The sequence below is a fragment of the Ciconia boyciana genome, chromosome 7, assembly GCF_034638445.1.
Source record: "Ciconia boyciana chromosome 7, ASM3463844v1, whole genome shotgun sequence".
Classification (NCBI taxonomy): domain Eukaryota; kingdom Metazoa; phylum Chordata; class Aves; order Ciconiiformes; family Ciconiidae; genus Ciconia; species Ciconia boyciana.
Window position 1 is genome coordinate 58,678,445 of NC_132940.1, and position 25,178 is coordinate 58,703,622.

A 25,178-nucleotide genomic window follows, 5' to 3' on the forward strand; every position below is an offset into this window, starting at 1 on the left:
ACGCTGGAAGGCAATTTGAAAAGAATCTATGGCTCAGAGTGTACGAGGATGTCAACATAAGTGCTCCCTGTGCAGTACTGTGGCAAGAAGAGTGTATAGAAGCAGACATAATTAGTGGGAGATAGGAGATCACCTGATTTCTGTATAGAGAAACAGCAAGACAGGTACTGGAATATAGGGTTCACTTTGGTTGTCTGTATGGCTATAAAAAAAATAAAGCTGTAAAATATAAAGAGGGAGAGTAAAAGAGACACAAAAAAGGTTGAAATCTGAATAAAATGCCTCATAATGAGATAATTTAAGATCTCAATCTCTTTATATCATTTAAAAGACAATTAAAACCTGATTAAAGTCATCAGATTCTTTCCACAGAGAAAATAAGGGGTACTAAAAAGTGCTTTAAACTACTGGAAAAAGGATAGGAAGTGCTAATTGGAAACTGAAATTAAAATTAATAAGAGAAACAAGGAGGGCAATTAAACAAATTTGCAAACAAAGTGATAAGATTAAGGTCTCTTGATAACTTTAAATTAAATCCAAGCACCTTCCTCAAAGACATATATTCCAGACAACCTCAATTTATTCTCTGTGGAATGTCAGCTTTATCCTGCGGATGTTGAGTGACAAATACCGTCATGTGATATACAGACAAACAGACAATTTGAACCAGTTATCTCTTCTGCCCTAAATTCTATTAATCAGTAAAATAACTGTTTTGTGTATAGGATTGGGTTTTGGTATGTTGTCAAGGACAACCTGAAATCTCTTCCTGGCTTCACCAAAAAAAAATATTTTCCAAACAACATGGACCAGAGGTAGTAGATGTGAAAACAAAAACAATAGGTCCTCAGTGCAGACCTTCCCTCACGCTCTGTGCTTCCTGACACTTGCAGCAAAGTCCAGAAGCCAACAGAGAGGAATGCACAGAGTGCCCCCACCCACCACGTGCTTCTCACAGAAAGGGTGCTGTATCGTTCTTTTCTAACCATATGTGTATCATCAACCCCATATACATTTCACTCATCAGTCTCTACCTGAGAGACCAAAGACTCAGGAACAAACCAGAAACTTTAAACAGAAGCTTTAGGGCTAGACTGACAAACAATTGTCATCTTTCTAGGTAAAAAACCATGTGCGTACAGACACAGACATACGTGTTTGACCACGCATTGCACGTTACTTACATTAACGCCCAGAAATGTATTGGGTGTTTCATCCTAGCAGTGCCCATTCCAACACTTGGAGATACAGCCCAATGAGTCTGAAGCTAGCAAAATTAGTCTTTTAGCGACGTGGCTCACTGAGATTGAATATTACAAGTACAGTCATCAGAAATATAATCACGTAAATTAATGCAATTGGGACCATGGTCAGGCAAATGGCTAATGAGTTTAACCTCTGACAAACACGAGGGAAGGGATTAGCAGTCAGAGCTCTCTTTAGCAAGATTAGGCCACTTTGTGCTTTTCTATGCCATCATTGAATACTGTTTGGTTTTGTACTGTGCCTTTTGTGCAAAAAAAAAAAAAAAAAAAGTTTTTACTAAAAGAACATGGAGAAACTTGTTATGTACTTCCAATGGGATCGACTGATAGTAAGGCACAGAAGAGAGAGCTGCTGATTGTAAAAAGGATTTGTCCCTCCAGTGAAATCCACAGCAAACCTGGCTCTCCAATGTGATCCCAAAGCAGAACCTGAAAGAAAAACACAAAATGTACAGGGAAAATGAGATTCTTTCTGCCTGGAGCATAGCGAGTGGAATGCATTGCCACAGTCATAATACAGGAGTAGGAGCAATTAAGGTAAAAGTCTTATACAAAATAGTTAGCTCTTCCCTTTGTAGCCCAACTCTTGCATTGTCTTTTCTTGGATGTCTCTCTATCTTTCACACACCTTGAGTGAAAAGTCTGGAAAAGATAAATTACTCTGCTTCCCATGAGTAATGATCTCTGCTACAGTGCAAGAGAATTCAGAGGAATTCATGCAGGGGCACAACTAGTTTTGCCCAACAAAAAGGCCATTTGGGCCTCTAGGCAATTAAGGAAATAACTCAGAAATGCAGCAGAGAGTATATCATCCCTTTCTGATTTATTATTTTACTTTTTAGGCACGATCAACTAAGGAGCAGCGTTGGGGAGGGCCTCTTCTCTCCAGAAATCACTCCTTGGAGGAGGAATTTGAAAGAGCAAAGGCAGCTGTTGAGGTATTACTTCATGTATTGTTTTCATTTTCAGATAATGTTCTACGGCTTGCTTATTCACCTTGCAGCACAAGCATAGGAGAAAGTTGGAACTGGATTATTTAAAGCAGGGAAAAGATACATTTCCTGGAGTTACTCATTTAAAATAGCAGTTTCTCTCTTAAAAAAATAATAATAATAATAACCTTAGCTATAAATGAAGATCAGACAGAACCAACTTTTCAAGCTCCATTTTGTATTGCTATAGCCAGTGGGTCAAGAAAAATTCCCCGTTAATGTAAGTACTCCAAAACTGAAAATATAAGTGAAGCATATTTTTCCCCAGCAACTGAAAGTGTGCAATCAGTTATTTAAGCTCAGATATAAACCAGTCTCCACAGTGAAACTGGAATTCAGAATCATTGATAAACAGAATGATCACCTGCTGTAATGGGTAACCACACATATAGCAGTAACCATGCACCTATGCATTTTTATAATTAGTGGCAGAATGTTAAACACAGAAGTACTCTCATTTCCTAGTAAATCAATTTAGTTTGAAAAGGTGCAGGTATTTGGATAGTTCTATTGCACTTGTGGTTTTTTCACCAACTACTACTTTTCCAACATGAAAAACGCCTCTTGAGTGTTGCCTATACCACTAGTCCCAACTGAAATCCTGACCCTCTCTAGAGACAAGGTGGCATACAGGTTTTTTAACAGAATCCAATAAAAAATTAGATACAAGCATTGATCATGAGCATCATATCTTCTCAGGGTTTCAGACGGTAACCCTTCAAAATCCCATCACCATAAAGAGCCAAGATAGCTGCATCCCACTGAGGACAGAAGTTCAGGCCGAATTATGTAACAGCCACTGAAATGAGTTTTTAGGGTGGAAAGGATGAGGCTATGAAACTGGTTATTTTTAGCATGAACTGCAGTCTCATTAGTCTCCAAACATCTAGAACACTTTAGGGATATTTGGGTTTAGATTTAAATTTTAGTGTCTGTATTTTAATACTCCTCTAACTCAAGTTTTATACCATTGTAATTCCAGTGCTGGCAGTTGAACTATTCTAGATTAATATTGGTTGATTACAAACAAAGCTAGACCTAAATCATATGCTGGCTTCTAGTTAGAAACAGAATTTCTTATTTAAGAAGTTAATTTGATTTGTAGGTTTTTTTCATGGTATGCTAAGGTAAGACCGCATGGTTTCTACTATGGCTTCTTAGGATCTTATTGCACACAAATTCTTGTATCAGTGTACAAGGCTAAAATGGACACAATCAGTAAGTTAGCTGTTTTATAAACTATACGCTGAATGCATTTTTCTTGTATTTTCTGAGTGCATTGTTCTTTCCTGATCAGATAGATTCATTATAAATGACTGCTAGTGACGCACAATAAGTTTTTTGATGTCACACATCATACACATTGGCTCCAGGCAGGAAAGGAGAGACTCGCTTTCAAACTGCCACTGCTTAAAATGCTCTAAATGTTCCTAATTGCACTGCAGACTGATCCTTAAGGTGGGATATGTTGTGCTGTAATCTGTGATTGTGACACAGGGAATCTGACGATGAACATCTCTGCGTTACGGTTAGTGGTTAAGCAAATGATGTCACTACTCTTGCAATTGCCAGAAACCATGTGTGATGGGGAGTTTCCAGACATTCATCAGAAAGAAAAATGAGTTGAGGCCAACAACAGATTACAAGACATTACTGAATTACTTTACAAAGTAAAGTAAGGAGGATAACATATTGTAAAAAAAAAATTGCACATTGAAAGGTAATTTTGAAGCAATGTCCTGGTTTTGGCTGGGGTAGAGTTAATTTTCTTCCTAGTAGCTGGTCTGGTGCTGTGTTTTGGGTTTAGGACGAGAATAATGTTGATAACACACTGATGTTTTAGTTGTTGCTAAGTAGTGCTTACACTAAATCAAAGACTTTTCAGCTTCTCATGCTCTACCAACTGAGAAGGCTGGAGGTACACAAGAAGCTGGGAGGGGGCACAGCCAGGACAGCTGGCCCCAACTGGCCAAAGGGCTATTCCATACCATATGGTGTCATGCTCAGTATAGAAACTGGGGGAAAGCTGGCTGGGGGGCCGCTGCTTGGGGACAGGCTGGGCATCGGTTGCCGGGTGGTCAGCAATTGCATCGTGCATCACTTGCTTTGTATATACTATTATTACTATTATTATTATTACTACTATTTCATTTTATTTTATTTCAATTATTAAACTGTTCTTATCTCAACCCACAAGTTTTCTCACTTTTACTCTCCCAATTCTCTCCCCCATCCCACTGGGGGGGAGTGAGCAAGCAGCTGTGTGGGGCTCAGTCACTGGCTGGGGTTAAACCGTGACAGGCAACAAAGACAGGTTGTTAAAATGCTTTAATGTAGTCTCAAAAACAGCTATTAAAAAGAATCCAATTAAATGTTTCCTTAACTGTGTAGCTGGCAGTCTTAAGTTATTCTTTCTGCTTAAAATAGAAACTTGGGCCAGGTAGTTAAAATGTAAAGGAAAGGATTCTTCAAGACCCTATAGAGCAGTTATTCTCATTTGCATACGAAAAGAGCCGGATTTTCATCCTAGCTAAAATGAAGTGGTAAGAAAGCTAGAGTGATTGAAATAAATTGCAGCCCATCTCAGAAAGATTAGTGCTTTCTTAAGCGGAGAATAGATACAACTCAAAAATTCATCTTTTAGGCTTTGGATGTTTCTGTAATATTCTTCAACTGGGAAAGCTCCAAGTGGTAAGATTAGCCAGAAAACTGATCAAGAAAAGGAAACAAATCTCAGGTTCTTTGTGGCCTAGTTCGAAAGGAATTAATTAACAATTCAGTAAATGAAGACACCAAACTTTATCCTCCACCCAGTATTCAGTTTAGAGCTTTGGGAATGGTTTTAAGATGTCAAACTTTGAGATTAATGAAGATCTGTGAGGTAATTCTTTCTTAAGAAGGTTTAAAGATGTCTATGCCATTGGGGAATCTTTTAAGAATAAAGAGGTAAGTAAATCAGATTTCTTACTAGAGAGGGTCCAGATTCACTTACAGTGATTCGGTGCATGCAGACTTGGCTACCTTTTCTGTCACTCTGGAAACTGGATTTGATTTTTGCCTCATCCTTTTGCTATACATGGGAGGGAAGCACAAATAGCTTAAAGTCTTCATGATTTCCAAGTGCCATACCAAATATGTTTTAACGGAATCTTTCAAATAATTAGCTGTGTTTTACCAAAAATCGGTACTTTTGAATTTTTAAAAAATGCCAGCATGGGGATTCAGATTCATCCGGTACCTATATTCCGTTAAAATGATTGTTTTATCATCCACCATCCCATTGGTAATGAGTTAGAATAAATAAAAATGAAACTAAGAAAGTGCAAAAACTTCCAACTAAGAAATGTCTCAGAGATAGAAAAAAAGCAATTTTGATATTTTCTTATTCCACGTTTCCCTGATGTAGAGATTAAACTGCAGATGCCACACTGTTTTGTCAGCTTACACAAAAGAAATTTTGAGCTGTCCTTCTCAGTATCATTTTATTTACAACACCATGTCACATGAGCCATCTGCTGTATAATATACTGTTATGAAGCATCAGAACATAATTCAGCTGTAATATGTGACAATAGTAGGAAGAAGATGGGATTAATTTATTCCAGCCTAGGAAAACAGTCCAGAATCATCAGCTTTGTGGTTCCCATGAATACCGGTTAGAATCCTTTCTGTACCTGTGATATTCCTGTCTCACTGTTTCAGCATCCCTTTTGGATGTGCCTAAGACTGCCTAAACCACATTTTAAATTGGGATCTAGGAGCTTGAGTCATTCAGATGCATTTTATTTGGTACTCTCTCAAATCACAATGGGAATCTTTGCCTTGATACAGATTTTTTAATCTCTAAACTTTACTAAAAAGGCTTACTTCAGATTTTGTTTTGAGAAGATATCAGCTAAGATATCTTATGTAGTTAGCACATAAGTTTAACTTACTGTGTCTTTCGTATTGAAGAGTATGGTGATGCAGTAATTCAAAGAACAACCACAGAACCTTTATTTCTTACACATTGATCAAGAAGGAACATTGCAAATTAATTTTTGGCAGTACAGGACAGGCAAAATTCTATTCTTAAAGTTATGAAAATAGGTAAGTTTAGAAATTAGCCAGCAATATTCAGAAAGTACACCCCACCCCCCACCCTCCTTCACTGTATCGTAGGAAGTAAAGAGCCTGGAAATATTTTGCCTCCCATTTGTTTAACTGCTTCAGCATATTTTTAAATACTAAGAGTAAAAATAGCCTCTGACAAAATGCAGAATATTCTGCTTGGAAGTAGTCAGATGGTACGAACATTTTTCCTGGTTGTCATTCCACTTAAGTGCTGCAGATGATCTGAGAACGTGTTAAATGTGTTCAACCGGTCTGAAAACTTTTGGTACATCCAAAGTAATTCACCAGCATTAAGGTAGCAAAAACATAGAAATGAAGTAATTGGCACCAGTCACATAGCAAATAGGGTTAAAATTAGATCTAGGAGTCTTGATCCAAAGCCAGATTTTCAGAAACACTCAATATTAATTTAACCCTCCTGCCACTGAAGTCAATGAAAAAATTGCTACTAACGACAGCTGAAGTAGACTTAGGCCTTTAACAAAGACTGTGTGATATTTATGGTCCTCTTCCTCAAGGACATTAAGCTGCTCTGCTATTGACATTGTTATTTGTCATGGCAATATTATAGCATTTTATCAGGTGCCATAATTGTGCATGATCCAGTTGCTCAGTGGAGTTTTGCCATACCAGTTTCAGAAATCCCACATGCTGGATGTACTTGGAAAGCTGTAGCTGGGACTTAAACCCATTTGGCCCAAACAAGCAAATCCTCACTTATAGTTGCAAAATAACAGTTGGGTCCTGGCCCATGTCCAAGTAGCATATGATGAGTTGAGAGATGTTATAGCAAAGCAGGTCTTCTCCCCATTACATTTTTCCTCTGCCTTTGACTCACTATCGATAGACATTAAGCATGGCTACTTGAATGCATAGTAATTCACTAGCTTTTTAAGTGGAGTACACACACAGTGAACTTGTGTGAATTATAAATATGTAATTAAGCAGCAGAATTTGAGCTTAAGACCTAAAGCCACTTATATGCTTACTTACGATCCGCAGAAATGTGATTTGATACGTTTCCAAACCATTGATTCATAAAGGCTTTTTGTAGGAAAAATACAAGCAAAAATTCTAATATAAACATCATATATATATGTATCTATATATAATTAGTTCTATAAGTTAATCTGTTTAAAAAGGCATTACTAATTACTTTTCAGTAGTTTTATTAATATTAATCTGTAGGAAAGGGGAATTTCCACTCCTTTACCTCATCCTGAGTCTCAAAATTACTGCTAGTAAAAACATGGTCAAGTAATTTTTTCTTCAATGCAGTGCAGATTTGCACTGAATGCAAAATAGTTGATAGAGGCATCTGTTGAACAGGATAGTTTAAGGGATTCAAGTGCCTCTGGTCACGGCTGATAAGAGTAAAAGAGGGAGCGATCTGATTCATTATCCTAGCCTCTTCAAACCCTAAATGAACATTTCAGCACAATCTCACTATTTAAGGGACTGTATTTCCTTCAAATTTGGAATGAAAGCAAATTTTGAAACCTCGGAATTTGTTGTGTAACAGAGTTGTCATGTTCTGTTTGCTTCTATTACAAAGAGTGAAATCTCCTCTCCAGGAGTGAATGATTCATGTTTGCTTCCCAGTCCACAGAGGAACGTAGCAGGTACCTTCACAGATCCAATAATTGCATGATTTGGACAATTCTGAGTCTCCTGGAAGAAAGTGGTGTTTATCAGGAAGCACATGCTACAGTAAGAGCCAAAGGGAAGTGCCTGTTAGATTTCTAGAGAGGGAACGCACCTTGCCATTTGTAAAGAGCCTTATGACTTCCAACAACCACACCTAACGTTAGCCAGTGCAAGTCCTCTTAATCCTTCACACCTAATCTCAAATGTTCTCATGGCTGATCTCATTCTAGATCTGTTAATAGCCTGTGCTTTCCTTTTTCCAAGTGCCTAAGAAGGAAGGTTGTAGCAAGTCATTGCAATCACAGACTAAGCTCTATTTTTGCAAATCATGCGTGGCTGTGGAGCAGTAGCAATGAGGTCAGTCTTGTAATGAAGACTCAGACAAAACTATCTGGACTAGTTTATAATACCTTCAATTAATTTTGATTAGCCACTCACTCTCAAATAGTTCTGTCTAAACCTCAGTATAATTATTTGTGCTGTTGTCTTTGACATAAATCAGCTGGGAAACTGTGTCCCCAGTAGTGTCAGTTCACTGGAGTTCTGGCCATGACCTTGTAGGAACTGGAGAACTTTGCAAAGACTCGTAGTGCTGAGCATATATTCTGCTATGGAACTGCTTTTCAGGGCTTATGACTAATGCGTGGAGGCTGAAAAAATAGCACCTTAACTTGGATTCTCCCCTCTTTTTTTTTTTTTAATCCTATTTCTGTTTTTTGGCATCATTTTCTAGTAGCCACAGTGGTTCCCTCATTCTGGTCATTACACATCCTAAATCTCATTCTTTTTTCATCATTTCTGTTTCTCTTGTATATGCATTTTTCCCTCTTGTCTTTGAGCTGAATGTTAATCTTACTGTACAATTTTATAATCTCTTATAGATTCCTCTTACCACCACAGTATATGATGCAATATTAGGATTTCTCCACTATGTCTAAAAGCCCCATTTGTATTAATTCTCTTGTGCAAACCCCCTCTGTCTAAGCTTTGCCATTACTCTTCTACACAGCTGAAAATTATGCTGAATTTACCAAAGTGGGATGCTTGTCCCCTTTTAAACTGTTTTATCTATTGTTATTCTTTAGCATGTATGCTTAGTTGATTTTTTCTTTTTTTCTTTCTTTTTTTTTGGCCAGGGACTAGCAGCATTCATTTCCTTCAAATTTTATGTAACAATTTGCTGTTAGCATCAATAAGATGCAGTGTAAGCTGCTGTAAATCCTGCTTCAAATAGAACATACGCTGCCTCTGAGATAAAGAGTTTTCTGTTGACGAAATGCATTCCAATATAAGAGATGAAATTTAATTATATGGAATTCCAAATTTGTGCTGTAGTATTTCAGTCAGTATGATTATTAATAGAATTAATACTGCTCAGAAAAACTGCCAGACTCAGACCACCGGTAGAAATAAATTAAAAGCTTGCCATTTTATTTTAAAGTTTTGTTGTTAATTTCCTTCCCTTTTTTCCTCTTTTTCTTCTAGTCAGACACAGAGTTTTGGGATAAAATGCAAGCAGAATGGGAAGAAATGGCTCGCAGAAACTGGATTTCAGAGAACCAGGAAGCACCAGGGCAAGTCACCATCTCAACCATTGAGAAGGTAACACAAAGTTTTTTAATACAGTACATCCTTCCTGTGAAACTTTGAGATGAGCCTCAGCTATTCAAGGGAACCCAAGAAAACTCTTTGGACATGGAAGCTAATTTTACCCAAAAGAGCTCATCCTCTTTAAGTGTCTGTGAGCAGGGTAGATTTAAAAGACCTTACTGTAGTAAGAATACATTTAGACTTGCACACTGCCTGAATTCAGCTGGAAGGATCATGAAGCAAACTGCTGGATTATGGGCACTTTTGAAGACGGGCACTTAAGGAAGAGCACGAAATAAAAAAATCTGGGCTGGCACATTCAAACACTGTTGAGGATAGAAATGATAGAGATTCTGTCTCTCTTCTTCATTGCCTCCATTGTATGTTTTAACTTGATTTATATTATGTAGCTGATATTAGCATACACCCTTTACACTGCAGTGGCAAGAAGAGAAAAAGGCGAAATTTAAAGAAATCCTAAAATAAACTCAGGTGCTTGAAACACTGTTCTGTATCTTGAAGGTTAATTGAAGATTTCAGGGTATTAACTGAACAGACATCAGGTTACAAGCACTGCAGGGAGTCAACTGCTTGATGTGTGCTCTTTACCGTCGCATTGGATGTACTGGGCTCATGCTAGGTTCAGTTCTGCTTTTATTGCAGTCAGTGTGAGTTGTTGCCGTTATCTTTGATGGGAGCAGGAGAGCCCAACATGAGTACCAGTAAGTATAACTTTAGAGCTAAAGTAAAAATAAAGACAGCAGAAACATAAACGTCCAGTGATGCTGACTTTTTACCCTTTTTGTTATTGAAATTTCATGGGGGAGCTCACACTGTTTTCATAGAACAAAGGATGTTTACATCCAGTTGGAAAATAGCGAGTCATTTAATTTATAGAGTTGCCATTCCTTGCTACAGTGCTTCATCATGGGTCCGTTATCTGTCTTCTCCAGGGTTATTATTTCCATACTGAGAATCCCTTCAAAGACTGGCCTGGTGCTTTTGAGGAAGGACTGAAAAAAATGAAGGAAGGTGACCTGCCAGTTACAATCTTATACCTGGAGGCTGCTATTCTACAAGAACCCAATGATGCAGAGGTATTCACTCATGTGCCCTTTACTGATAAAGGAAAAGGGGACTCCCTTTAGCATGCAATGATGGAATGATTTCGGGGCCCAAACCTTTGCTAGTCATCACTGACTGAAACAGATTGAAGGCTAATGGTGGTTTTGGAATAGTGTATACCTTGAAATAGATAAAGGTGAGCTGTTCCTAAGATGAGAATCTATTTTTGAAATTATAGAATTTACAAGCTGTCATTTAAAAGCATTCAAAAAAGACAATATTTCAAACCTTTCCTTCTTTTCCTGATTTTTTCAAACTATGTTTTAAACATTGCTATTGAAAAGGTGAACATTTTTAACAAGAATGTTGACAAATTTTTAAGTTATATCAATTTCTGCAATACTGATGCTTTCAATTAGTATATATTTAAAGTCTGTTTTCTGTGAAACATGAAAAATATTTACAGTGTAAGTATCTAGGTCTCTTTGAATCTGTTGCTACATTAAATTAAGCAGCAGTATTTTGAAAAGCAGAGAGAATTCCCAGACTCCCTAGAATCTCTTAAACCTATACAACTTAATTGTTCTTCACCATTTTCCATAAAATTCTAGCAACATTTAAAATGTACAGTTACTCAAATTTAAGAAATCAGCATGTGATCATACACTGACAGAATACCTTTGCATTCATTGATTATAAATATTATCAGGCCCAAAGATATTCAAAACTGCGTTGATTTGTACTGTTGGTATGCATGCCGTAGAAAAATATGTAGTTAGTGCTGGACAGATCTGCTATTTTTATTCACCCCACTGCTTAACAGTGATATTAGTTGTAACTCTGCTTGCAGGTGGGTATATATAACAAAATAACACAATGATGATTATTTTTGCAGGCCTGGCAGTTCCTGGGCATAACACAGGCAGAGAATGAAAATGAGCAGGCAGCCATTGTCGCCCTCCAAAGGTAGATTAAGATAATTGCTAAATAAGGGGTCTGATGAGTATTAAGTAATGGAGGCCTAGGTATATTTAACGTCATACTTACCTTGTAACATGAAGAATTTATTTAACTAAGTAAAGCATTGACATAGATATAGAAATCTTCCCAATGACTTCAGAGGAATGACTAGTGATTAATATTTCTGTTTTATTAAATAAGTGCAATATTTAATCTAGTAATTTAAGTAGTTGCACAAAAGAAAACTTACATGGCCTGATAAACATGAATTAGGCATAATGCAAATAAAGTGTCTTTTTGATATTCTAGCCACTTGGCATATTTTCTGTAGTCTGTCCTTTAATGAAGAGGTTTTCTTAATTGGAACAAGCCCCCTTCAGCTGCTGAATACTAAACTGACAACATTTTTAAGTTGATAGAGATGTGAAGATCACAGTATGCTTGTATGTAAAATGTCAGTTCCAAAATATCAGCATTAGTATTACCTTCCTCTAGTGGGTGTTCATATCTCCATTTGAAGCAAGTACCCTCTCCATATTCAATTGCATTAGCAATGTTAGCCATCAAGTCATTTCACCTAAGGATACTCTGACTTATCTATATGTAACTTATTAGCTTACCTGGGTAGAAATCCAAGGGGCTGCTTGATTTAGGGCTTGCTCATCCCCACAGTTTTGAAACAAGCAACAGTGATGTTCACAAAATAGACCAGATTCTGTTTTCAGTTAAACTTATATAGCTGTAGAAAGACTATTTGAGTTGGTTGGCTTTATCAAAGAAAACTGAGAATTCAGGATGACTGAGAAGATTCATAGGGATGGAAGAAATTTTGTCTTCAAAATACTTTTTTGTATAGCTGTAAACCATATTAAACTGTTCATTTGAATTTACGTAAAGCTTCTCTTTGTTTACTAGACAGATACTACAAAAATGAATCTACCTACGTTTACTCATAACCAGAAGGATGAAAACAAAACTTGTATGCATATGTTTATGTACATATGTGTGTATGCAATGTGCATGCATATGTCTGTGTATACATATGCATAATGCACTTACCACAGAAAAGTAAGACAAAGTCCCTTCTTTAAAAGTATTATTGGGTAGATCTTACTTGTGTGAGTGATTTTTTTACAGATTATTTTGGAAGAATTCAAGAATTGTGTCTGGCTAAAAAAAACCCTCAACATATTTTTATTTTCTGCCTAGGTGCTTGGAACTACAGCCAAACAACCTAAAAGCTTTGATGGCCCTGGCTGTAAGTTATACTAACACTGGCCATCAACAAGAAGCCTATCAAGCTCTAAGAAACTGGATAAAGCAAAACCCAAAATACAAGTATATAGTGAAAAGCAAAAAAGGGTCCCCAGCACTTACCAGGAGAATGTCTAAGACATCAGATGAAAGGTAAATGCACTGTAAATCCTGATGGTGGAAATTTTAATATCACTAGAAATGATGGTGCATGCTGTGCCACCTTACTCTGTAGAAGTCCAGTCTGTTCCCTATGATGGATGACTCAATGTCTCTAGTGGCAGGAGTGGGAAGCCAACACAAGACATTTGGTTTAGCAACTGAAGGCTGTATCTTATGCCATCCCTGGAAGTTAAAAAAATAAACCAAAAACCAGCTAAGAGATGCTTCCCCTCTACTCCCATCACTTTCCTCTGACCTTGTCTGCTGTCTCTGTATTCCCACATCCTGCACCCTCATTCTTCAGCTGCTTCCAAATCCATACCAGGCCTGTGTCCTGCTCTACATGTGTGTGTTCTTCCTACTGTTCATCATATTTCCTATATCCCAACCAAGCCACTAGAATCCAGGAATGATAGCCATTTTGCAGTGGGACATGGCTTCAGTTCACTGAAAATATTGGGAAGTAGCATCTGCTTGTTTAAAAGGTATTCTGGTTCTAACCAAAGAGACAGTGTAGTCATTTTATCTGACTTCAGCCTTGCATACTGTAATGGGAGCTGGCAGCCATTTTAAATAACAAAAAAATTCATGAGTTGGCAGCCCTTCGTAATGATTTCATGAGGTCGATAAATAAGTATCTCTGAATTGTGAGATGCATGATAAAGTCATTAAAGGCATAAACATGATTTATAGAACTAAAACACTAGGGCTATCTCACTGCTTGTCATTTTGAAGGCAAGCCTTATGTTTTACCCTTATCTCTAACAAGCCCTGGGTTGACAAGATAATTTAGCATGAGCAAAAATAAAATATGCAAGTTCTGCTTAATTGCTAAGTGTGCTATTCTACTTTGGCCTCATCCCGCTGACATCTGATGTTGTCAGTGCAAAGGTTTTAGGAAGCCTACAGTGGGTACAAAAGTCTTAAATTTTGGCATCTTTCTTCAGGGGTCTTGGCTTCTCACTTGATCTATTCCTCTTAAGAATAACTACTATTTTTGCCAGTAAAGAACTCTTTTACGTCTGAGAAATTAATCCAATTGTAAGAGTTTTAAGAAGCTTTCATGTTATCTCACTTGGGTTCATAGCTGCACTTTGACTTCATAGAATTGTTTAGGTTGGAAAAGACCTTTAAGATCATCAAGTCCAACTGTTAACCTAACACTGCCAAGTCCACAACTAAACCATGTCCCTAAGCACCACATCTACAGGTCTTTCAAATACCTCCAGGGATGGTGACTCAACCACTTCCCTGGCAGCCAGTTCCAATGCTTGACAACCCTTTCGGTGAAGAAATTTTTCCTAATATCCAATCTAGACCTCCCTTGGTGCAACTTGAGGCCATTTCCTCGTCCTATGGCTTGTTACTTGGGAGAAGAGACCAACACCCACCTCGCTACAACCTCCTCTGTAGTAGTAGCATTGTAGGTAGTTGTAGAGAGCGATAAGGTCTCTCCTGAGCCTCCTTTTCTCCAGGCTAAACAACCCCAGTTCCCTCAGCTACTCCTCATAAGACTTGTTCTCTTCATTATAAAGGTGAACTTTGTTATAAAGGTGAACTTTTTTATTCCAGACATGAGTTTACAACAGCACCTAGAAGTAAATCTTTGCCATGAGGAAGTTGAAGAAGATTATTTTCAAATTTTAGGAGTATATCACTTCTGATACATCCACTACAAGGATTTTAATTTCTGGGTATGCAATCAATATTGCAGTATTTCTGAAGAACTGTAAGATGGTACTTTAAGTTATTTTTCACCCTTGTCTAGCTCATTACTTGAAGAAGTAAAGGATTTGTACCTGGAGGCTGCTCACCAGAATGGTGATATGATAGACCCTGACTTGCAGACTGGACTTGGAGTTCTTTTCCACCTGAATGGAGAATTTAACAGAGCAATAGATGCATTTAGTGCTGCTTTAACTGTTCGGCCAGAGGTACATTTTATGCTTTTACATTTTTAAGAATTTAGCTTTACAGGCCATTTTCTTTCTCCTCTCTTGATCAGGCTAATATTAATGAGATGTCACTTCAGCCATTAAAATTTTAATACCTGAAATCGAAATGTTAATTACAAGACAGTCCCATTTAGAAGCAGATTTATACATGTCCAATTTCTAGTTGTGTGGTGATTAATTGTACTAGTTATATAAAGTTGCCTGTAATCAGGAGTCAGAACCTCACATTCCATGTCAATTAAGAGAAGATACGATACTGTTATTCTCTGCAGTCCTCCTTACTTTGCAAGCAAAAATGAGCTATTATGTCCCTTTTTGACACCTACAGTAGAAAACTCATTTTCTCACCAGGACTATACATTATGGAACCGTCTTGGAGCAACCTTGGCAAATGGGGATCGAAGCGAAGAAGCTGTTGAGGCCTACACACGTGCTTTAGAAATACAACCTGGCTTCATTAGGTCCAGATACAATTTAGGGATAAGCTGCATAAACCTAGGGGCATACAGGTAAGTTACAAAAATGTGTAAACAAAAAAAGTCAGGGATCATAACTACCAAGTGAAAATTCATTTTCTAACTGGAGCTATCTAAGAAAAAAAAAAATCAGAATATAGCTACATAATCTCAGCTATTGTAAAATTTTGTAATTATTTTTTACAAAGTACTAGCAAAGCAATGATACTTTTCTTATATCCACAAATTCTACATAACAGAACTACTCAATTTCCATCAAAAGAAAATAAATTCTTCATTCAGCAAGCTGCTTAAGCATTTTTTTAGCTCTAAGTGCAAGTACTCTTATTATAATCAGTGGGATTGTTCTCACACTTAAACTCAGTCCTGTGCTTAAGAGCTTTTCTAAAAGAAAATATAAGAGCCTGTCTTTAGAAGGGAAACTTCAGTTAAACTGCTTCAAGTAGCTAATGCCGTCAAAAACACTTTGAGTACGTCCTTCAGGAATCAAGGGTGATATTCCAGGGTCCCAACTGTCAGCTTAAGACAGCTAAGATGAAGGGGAGCTACACAGCAATGAAGACGATATCCCCAGATATATGAATAGACTGAGCTCTGCATTACTACAAGCCACATCAACTTGTTTAAAGAAAATCAAGCAAGAATAACACAAAGAGACTGATGAACTGCATTGTAAAATAATATACTTGAGTCTAGCATAGAGCTTTAGAAAGTTTTACTCTAGTTGTTAAGCAAATTATATTGCTTGTTTCTTTCTTCTTGTCCCCTACAGAGAGGCTGTCAGCAATTTTCTCACTGCTCTCAGTTTGCAAAGAAAGAGCAGGAATCAACAACAGGTTCCCCATCCTGCTCTATCAGGCAATATTTGGGCAGCACTTCGAATTGCTCTGTCTATGATGGACCAGCCAGAACTATTTCAAGCTGCCAATGTGGGTGACCTAGACATTCTGTTAAGAGCTTTTAATCTAGAGCCATAATAAAAAGTATCCATAAATTGATTAAATTGTATTAGAAAATAGAGAACTCTTTTATTACTCATCTCAGAATGATCACATTTTCCAAAAGATCATGGCTATAGATCCGTAGGGGAATTCTCTCGGACATTATTCAAAAAGGAAAAGTTCAAAAGCACAAAATATTGTAAATAAATTAAAACTCAAAGGATTGAAATGAGCTGCCGCTAATCTGACAAAGCCCTGAACTAGATGAAGTAGCCATTTCTGAAGAATCTTCATCCCATGCAAGCTGTATCTCTCTATATATACACAGCTATACAAAGAAAAATATATTAAGAACAAACCTAGATAATCGTTATTGCACATTAGAAAGGCAAGCAATGCATCCAAGGAACCTGCTTAGTAGCTCATCGCACTATGCTGACATCACTTTGCCCTACAACGTGGATTCCCTATCCTTTGGTTTCTTTGTTGAAAAGTCTTCTCAAGGTTTATTTTTAACATATCTCTGAAAATAGATGCATGTAAAATGGATGTGTTTTGTTTTGAATATATTTATTAGTTGGCAGTCAAGAAAAGTTTTGCTTCCAAAGGTACCTTGATTAATTTGGGCCCAATTCTGCAGGCTCATAGAGTTGTAAACCATGTGCAATGCTAAGTGGAACATTGTACATGGAGGTCTATGGGATTAGGCCATGTACCTCTGGGAAGGCCAAGTGTTGCCAGCAGAAGTGGTAATTTGCACTAGAATTGTTGCTGTTTAAACCAGCTATCCCTGATCTTGGACAGAGTATGTCTGCTTCAAAGGAGCGCATAGCAGGATCTGCACCTATCTATGTACTTATGCACTTTAATCTTTCTTTTTGTAAAATAGCGCTATGCTTTTATTTTAGTTACTAACAACAGAATGTACAGGATAGCCTTGTTGGCATAAAGGACCAAATACCATTTCCTGAAATGTGATGAGAGGGCTTTCAATATTCTTATGTTTAAAAAATGCAAATACAGTATAAGCTGCAATATCTATTAGAAAGATTATTCTATTATGCATCCATCAGGTACTACACACATACATGCATGTGCATGCACATACATGTTGTATGTGAATTCTGTCATTTCAGAACATAATAAGCCACAGATCTTTATTGCAAATAAAGACAAGTCTTCACAGGAGTTAATGCCTGCAGACCATGCTCAAGGGAAAATTTTCCCTGAAAAAATTGGTCTATATAATGCTTGTAGGATTGAGACTAAGGTTTGATCCTGCTGTTACAGCAAGCAGTAGCAAAAGTCTCAGTGACCTCCACAACAGCAGATTAAATCCTTAGATATCAGTATTTGTAGCTGCTTAAAAATGTATATATACACCATCTTAATTTTCCCTGATTGGATGAATGGGGAACAGTATTGGGGGCAGTACACTGCCACATGATGAATGGATTGATTCGGCTATAGTCAAACACATTTAGCTCAAGGTGAATGTGTCAATCAATCAAAGACAGGAATAGAAATTTTTAAGGAGGTGATCTTCACTCACTGATATTTTTAATATTTTTCCTAAATAGTGAAAGATAAAAAGTGTAATTAGATGGCTATTGTGTTGATCTGTGGTCAGGAATGCAATGTGCAGGGTAGCTATTGGAATGTGTTAAAGTGGGACAAATAGCATATTTCCTATAAACAGCATTGAAAGAAAAATCCAGCTCCATCAGCTGGATTTAAAAAAAAAAAAATCCAACTGCACAGAGCACAGAGAAAGAAGCTCTGTGGGAACTGGACAGTTTCACCAGTACAAACCTAAAGTTTCTTGCAGCTGTCTGTTATTTTGAGCAACCACTTAAAGGAAAATTCCATGTAAGACAGTGTAATCACTGCATCTAATCACCACCTATAGTTTATTAAATCAAAATAATCAATTCTCATTAAAAAATAAAAGGCTTACCCCTCACTCTCTCCCACAGAACAGAGATGCTGAAACACCTACAGGATTTTTTTTTTTAATAGTGCTTTATTAATTTGTTGTTTGCATATATATTCCTATTTATCAGTTTCATAACTGATTCCTGCAACTTCCTCTAAGGATTGGTTATCAAGGACTGACTGGGAATGTCATTTTAGCTAAGTGGGCTGCTGTATGCATATCAGCTGACAACAGTTTGCTCTTTTGCTTTGACAGCGATGTGTGATGACAGCTCTTTATTGATAAGGCAGAGCAGAAGGTGCAGTGCAATTGAATCTGGAAAGTGATAAAAGAGAACGGAGGCAGCTTTGAGAAGAGGCTGTAAAGCAAAGGCATATGTGCTTAGATTTTGCTTGATGCCCTGCCATCACACAAGTTCTTCTAGAATATCCTCTGTGCTGTGGTGTAGGATAATCAGTGCTTATCCAGAGCTTTAGCTGTTCAGGAGCTTTATTTTTATACCTTTCAAATATAAAAAACCACTTAAGTGCTTGACTTCTCAGAATCAGAATAACAAAGGGCATTTGATACTGATGGCAGTTCACTAAACCTCTTCACCTCCAGCATGTGGACAAGTAATACAGCAATTGTTAGGAAAACCTAATGCAACCCCTAGGCTCCCCAAAGAGAACAGACAAAGTAGGTAACTTTTGATTTATCCTGGGATGCACTGCTCAAAAACTGCATTCATCTGCTGATACATGTCCACACCCATGCGATTGGTACAAGGGAAGTTGTCTGTGTAAACCTAGAGACAAATCACCGGGGCTGAACTCTGCCTCCCCAGGGGATGCTCAGGCCCTCAGTTTATCACAAGCACTGCAGTTCTGCTGTATGGGACACAGGCTACAAAGCCCGTCCAAAGAGATTGTGCACACTCCCCCAACTCTTCTCTACTGTTTTAGATAGCCTATGGCCAGTTAACCACATACCACGGACAGAGACACTGCGTGAGGGAAAGACTAAAGCAGACAGACTTATAGGGGACGGTGGCACATCTCCTCATACTAGACACCAATTCTGGCCTGGTCTGTGTGGGAGAGTGGCCGGTGACTGAGCTCACCTCACTGTTAACAGGTCAGGCTCAGCAGCTCTTGGTACTTCTGGGGACTTCTTCAATATCCCGGACTTTACCATCCTCCTTTAGCCCCCAGTGCCAAGCAGTGTCAGTGCAGAAGACAGGATTAGATACAGCTTTGATCTGACCTCCTCATGGTGTTTCTTAAATATTCAGTGGCAAACATGTATATTTGCCTGAAACAGCAAAAGCAAACATGGGAGGAGGCTGCAGCATATTAACACCCTGAAGAGGAAATTCATCTACTCATACTTCTAACAAAGCATGAGGTAGGATAAATAAGGCGGCTGCTGAACAGTAGCAGATTGAGCCTGAGAGTGAGAGACAGGAAATCTGGGTCCTGTTCTCAGTGCTCCCTGTGAACTCGACCAAGTCAAAACCTCCTGTCACCCCTGACTTGCCCAGGTGTGCAAGGAAGGAAGACAGGCAAGTAACAGCCATTGCATGTGATGGCACTGCATGAGAGCAGGGGAGTGCTGCTATCTCACAGACTGCATGTGAGGTCACCACTTGCATAAATTGAAAGGTAACACACAAACACAAGGGTGCTCAGGTCTAAGTAAGGAAGCAGTTTTACATAGACACTAGCAAGTTCAGCAGAGGAGAGACTCAGAGACATTTCAGGATTACAACTGCACAGCATCTATGGGGTGATGCCAAATTAGTGTGCTGCAATGGTTTATCATTATCTCCCACCCGTTTCCCCTTCTTGTTACTCTCCTCTTTCTTCTCCAGAGGTGATTTATCACTGCCAGGTAATTGATTCCAAGTTTCTATTTTGTATTTCATGCACTTAAAAAATGCTTTCCTAACCCAGCTTGTGACTGTCCCTCTCCTCTGCAAAGCTTTATGAATATGTATGACCTATAAGTCTGATCCATCAAGCTGCTGAACACTGAAAGACTGTAGTCTTCACAGGAGCGCTCAGCACTTTGCATGATCGACTTGTGAGCAAGTATTCAGTTACCGGACAAGGGCTGGCCTTTGATACCACTGCACATGCTGAACAGGCACTGAAATCAAAGGGATTATTTATGGAGTGAGGCTTTGCGATGAAAGCAATAGGCTCATTTCTTGCTGATCTCTTTAAACTGCAATGACTCTAGAAACCTGATTGCAATAGGCTGGTTTATGTCAGTTTGAAGAATCGATTTGATCTTTAGGTAAACACATATACATATCTGTATCTCATGGTATTTTCTTATGATCTGATAAATCACAGTACTTGTAAAAATATTGAGGGGGAGTTTCAAATGACACAAAACCTCACATGACAATATTGCATGCAACTACATTAACAAATAACCACACTGAAATATTAACACAAAGCATGCAGCAATGCTACTTGAGTGTATGTTTACAGAATGCATGCAGAAGGCCCACCCATAGGGTATTTTTAAACTATTGACTGGTACCTTCTATGGGATATTTTAAAAGTACTTTGCATCTGCCAAACTCAAAACTGAGTTGTTCATGTTATTTGGAACAGGTTAGACCAAACACAGAGCCCTTTTTAAATCCCATCCTTAGAAACCACTTTGTGTTGTGTATTTCGTGTTTGCTTCAAGTGTTTAATTAATGACAGACATCTGTAGTAACAGCTTTTGCAGACGTGTTTTAGTATCCTCTTAAGAATTAAAAAGCTAAATGTGCGCAGCTTTCACAGTGAAGCTGGGTGTTTAGATTTTCACATTTTCTTCTCTAGCCTAAACCAGATAGCACCAAACCAGAGAAAAAGATTCCCAGAACCAGTGAAAAAACTATTGTCTCCATCTACACTTACCATAGGCCAGGCTTTTCAAACTTGCCCACTAGCTCTGAAGGCAGCTCAGTGTCTGACTGTCCTGTTTGAAATGTGTAGATGTAAAACTTCACAGGATCTGAGTATCTGCTGAAATCCACTGATTTCAGCTGCAGACACTTAACTCACCTGAAAGCTCAGAACATCAAGTTAAGCATGAAGAGCTAATGAGCCAATTTAGTAAACTTGGGCCTGTCTGTCAGAGGAAGAGGACCCTAACACCACCAACAGATCAGCCAGGTGATCCTATGAACATCCATAGAGCATGGGCCTCCGTAACACAAAAGCCACCATGACAGAAATAATAACTGATAACATTACTGGCAGCCACAGAGGCAAAGCCTGAGGCCTAAATCATTGCCTGTTGGAGCCAGTGAGAATTGGAGTGAAACATAAATTGGTTGTAGATCTCTTTTGCCTAAACATGCATCTGCAAAATGAGACATACTAATTACTTCACATGAATAACCTGCACAGTTGAAAAACTGAGATTTCTGGTCACCAGTGTCGTCAGTTTAGCAGTCTGTACAGTGAATTTATGTAATAAATGTTTATAAAATACCGAGTATTGACGGATAAAAGCGATAGACAAAATGCACTGCACGTTGTGAAAAAAGTGGTGGGTATGCAATACAGTATTATCTACTATTCAAACCTCATCTAGACTAGAAATCAGATTCCTTCATTATAGTTCTATTTTTGGACTGGTGAAATAAATCAGAGAAAAGGAATGCCATGCATGAAGAGATCACTGACACTTTGAACAAACCTAGGCAAAATGAAAAACGAGCATGTCACAGAATGCACAGAAAGTTTCAGAGCCTCAGCCCACAAAGTAATAGGTATTAGGCATGGGAAAGAGACAGAAGAATTTAAAGTTTCCTAAAATAAGCTGTAACTTTACAAACGCTTGCACATGTGATAGCCCATTGAGCAAGCTTGCATGGTCAAGACTTAATGTGCTTTGATCTTTGTTCCCCTTCCACATTTACAGAATGCCATCGACATTGGCTAAAACTTTAATTTAAATAGCCTTTTTAATACCAGTAATCTATTGTAAATTCAGAAAAATCAAAACATTTATAAATATATTTTATATATCAGAGTATAACGTATCTAGAGTAAAATAAAACTATATAGTTTTGAGAGGCATTCTGTGCGGCTTCTTCTATATGCTGTAAACTGTTTGAAAACCTTTGCAATCTTGCATCAGTTTTTTTGGCTTTATTTTTAAGCCAACATACAAGAAAGAAGAGATTATAGGGTTGGCAGATACTTTCGCCTGGGCCATCTGAAGAGCCCTGCTGCTGCAAAGACTTCCATTGCTCACTTAACTTTTTGGGTTGATAGTTAAGTGTAGGTGCAAGGCTTAGCAGTGAGGTGGGCAGTGGATGCGGAGGTGGGAGTTCAGCCCTACACCTGAATGTTTACATTCCGTTACAAAGGTTCATATTGACCCAGATAGAGAATCTGAGTCTGTAAGTACATACGGAGTAAAAGATGAGTTTCTTACTACAGGTAACTTTGCCTCTGTATACTTAGTGCATTATCAGCTGTGTATAATTCTAAACACAGACCCGTAGTTTACTGATGCTTTAATTTGATGTTTCCTTGCACTGCTCTTTAAAACAATCTATTTCCTCAAAAATGAATGATGTGCATATTGGATGTGTTAAATTTATTAAGGTCATAGGCTACTATTTGCAGAGCACCACATTTAATGTAGTATTTTTGTACTGTAATGGAAGCATGCCTTCCTTGGGTTCTTTTCCACATATTAAATTGTATTTATTTACCTGTATTTATAACTGTGCAATTTTTAAATATGTTTTAAAAATAAACTTTGTCTGTGGCTTCAAATATTTCAAAATCTCTTTTCAATTTGAAAATGGTCTTGACTATAATTACTTGAACTGAAAGGAGGGACCTACTTCTCCAAGTAAAATAAAGGATTTTTTTTAATGAGGTCTTCTATCCTATTGTTTATGATGTGAACAGGGTTCTCTGCTTAAAAATTAAGCCCAGAAGAGGCTTTTTTCATTACCAAACATTTTTCATAAATTCATCGTTACTCTGAGGTAGAGTTATTTTTATAATTTATTTTTGTTTCAACATGTTAATCAATTATACTTACAACTGGAATTTATACTAGCTGAGGTCTGGCCCAAAGGAGTTTTTCACATACACTCAGTATGAAGAGAAAGAGAAAAAAGTAGATCAGAATTTTTCCTGAAGACCATGCAACTGCACACCTCAAAATTAAAACAGAATTAATAATACTAGAACACAATGTTTCTGAAAAAACAAAGCCAACTTTCAGTGACTGAAATCATTATTCAAGCAACTTCCCATAAGCCATAGTGGGAGCTGGCTAGCAGTGTTTTTCAGTTTTGGCTTTCATGGGATGAGGTGAAAGAGCTGACAGAGTAGAAATGACATCATCTTTATACTTTTGCTATGGGACACTGACGTAAGCACAGACATGAGGGGGACATAAAATACCTGTGCACCACTGTGGACAGAAAAGATGACAGCCAGCAAGGGGGCTGTGACAGCTACAGCTATTGAGGGCTATTGACAAAGCAGGACAACATTGGCACGGACCTGAAGGCTGACCCTCTCAATGGACATGTGGGTTGCTCCAGAAAAAAACCGAGAAGATACAGCCACAGTTTGCCTCTAGAAGGAAAGCTCTGTCAGAAAAGCCAACTGGCTGCCTATGGCTTTAACCAGAACCTTCTACTAAAGAAGAAAGGGAAACAGATGCTAAACACCACACTAACCCTTGGGATGCAAGTAATGTGTGCTCTTGACACTGGCATGTTTTGCCAGGAGATGTAAAGGTTAGTTTAGTTCTTGCTGCTCAAATGTACCAACAAAGCAGCAGCAGGAATGCCCATTAGTTATGAGCTCTGTAGCGAACAGAGCCGCAGTCCTAAAGCCAAACAAAGAGAGTGGTTGGGAGAAAAGCATTAGTGCCAAATCATGCGTACAAAACGGCTCGAAAAAAAATCACTGGGAAGGATACTGGTGAAGTCTGAAAATATAATCACCTACTTCACACCAGCTGTCAGCCATGCACTATCTGTCTTCAGTATTTTTATGGCATTCATCTTTCACCACAGCTGTCAGTGCCTCCCTTATTCATGTTATCCTCATAGCACACCTGAAGGACAGAGAGGTGTTACTTCCCATTTTAGCAAGGGGGAACAGAGACCGGGGTGGTGTTAGCTTGTCAGTTATCTAATACTGCCTTCCACAAGCAGGCCACAAAAGTTAGCGGGCACAAATCCTACACAGGAAACTCTCGCATGAAGCCTGAACAGGGCCCTTTAGCTTGCACAAGGAGCCACGTTCTTGCACTTCCTCCAGTTGCTACAAGTGGTGTGAACACAGCGCGGTGTGACTTGCCGTGGTCACAAAGGATATCTATGATAGAAAAGAAACCAAAAGAGATCATTAAATTTGGACTTCAGGAGCTGAACCATCTTTACCTTTCTCATCATTCAACACTTCACATGGCCTCTACTTCCACATCAGGAAATTTCACTTATAGCCCGGTACGTTTACCTCTTACCTCTCCTCCAGTTCCCGGTCCCATGATCCTATAGAAAGATGAAATGGTTGCCATCCCTCAGTCTTCTGTTTTGGCCTATTCTTGCATCTACCAAAGAGTTCCAGTGGTCACACTGCTATGTAAAGCCCTTACATGAGGAAAAAAGACCTCTCCTTTACTGAACAGCAGGTCAAATTTCTAAATGAGTATGAGGAGTTATAGACCAAGATAAAACTACGATTGAACAGCAGGAATTTGGGGGTGAAATGACAACACTCTTCCACATGAACATTGCAAACTCTCGTGTTCAAAGAACATCAACTGGCTTAAAAGTTAAAAAGAAAAAAT

The 25,178-nt window shown here is 38.2% G+C and overlaps 1 protein-coding gene across 3 annotated transcripts in view; it reads left to right on the forward strand.

The window, feature by feature from the left end:
- Window positions 1-16,456, forward strand: part of PEX5L (peroxisomal biogenesis factor 5 like) — a 42,114-nt gene extending 25,658 nt beyond the window's left edge. For all 3 annotated transcript variants that reach the window (XM_072867233.1, XM_072867234.1, XM_072867235.1), the window contains 8 exons: window positions 2,108-2,203; window positions 9,503-9,619; window positions 10,561-10,704; window positions 11,568-11,638; window positions 12,842-13,039; window positions 14,817-14,982; window positions 15,355-15,512; window positions 16,252-16,456. In XM_072867233.1, the coding sequence (XP_072723334.1) occupies window positions 2,108-2,203; window positions 9,503-9,619; window positions 10,561-10,704; window positions 11,568-11,638; window positions 12,842-13,039; window positions 14,817-14,982; window positions 15,355-15,512; window positions 16,252-16,456 (1,155 nt within the window). The remainder of the gene's footprint in view (window positions 1-2,107; window positions 2,204-9,502; window positions 9,620-10,560; window positions 10,705-11,567; window positions 11,639-12,841; window positions 13,040-14,816; window positions 14,983-15,354; window positions 15,513-16,251) is intronic.
- Window positions 16,457-25,178: the final 8,722 nt, after the last annotated feature.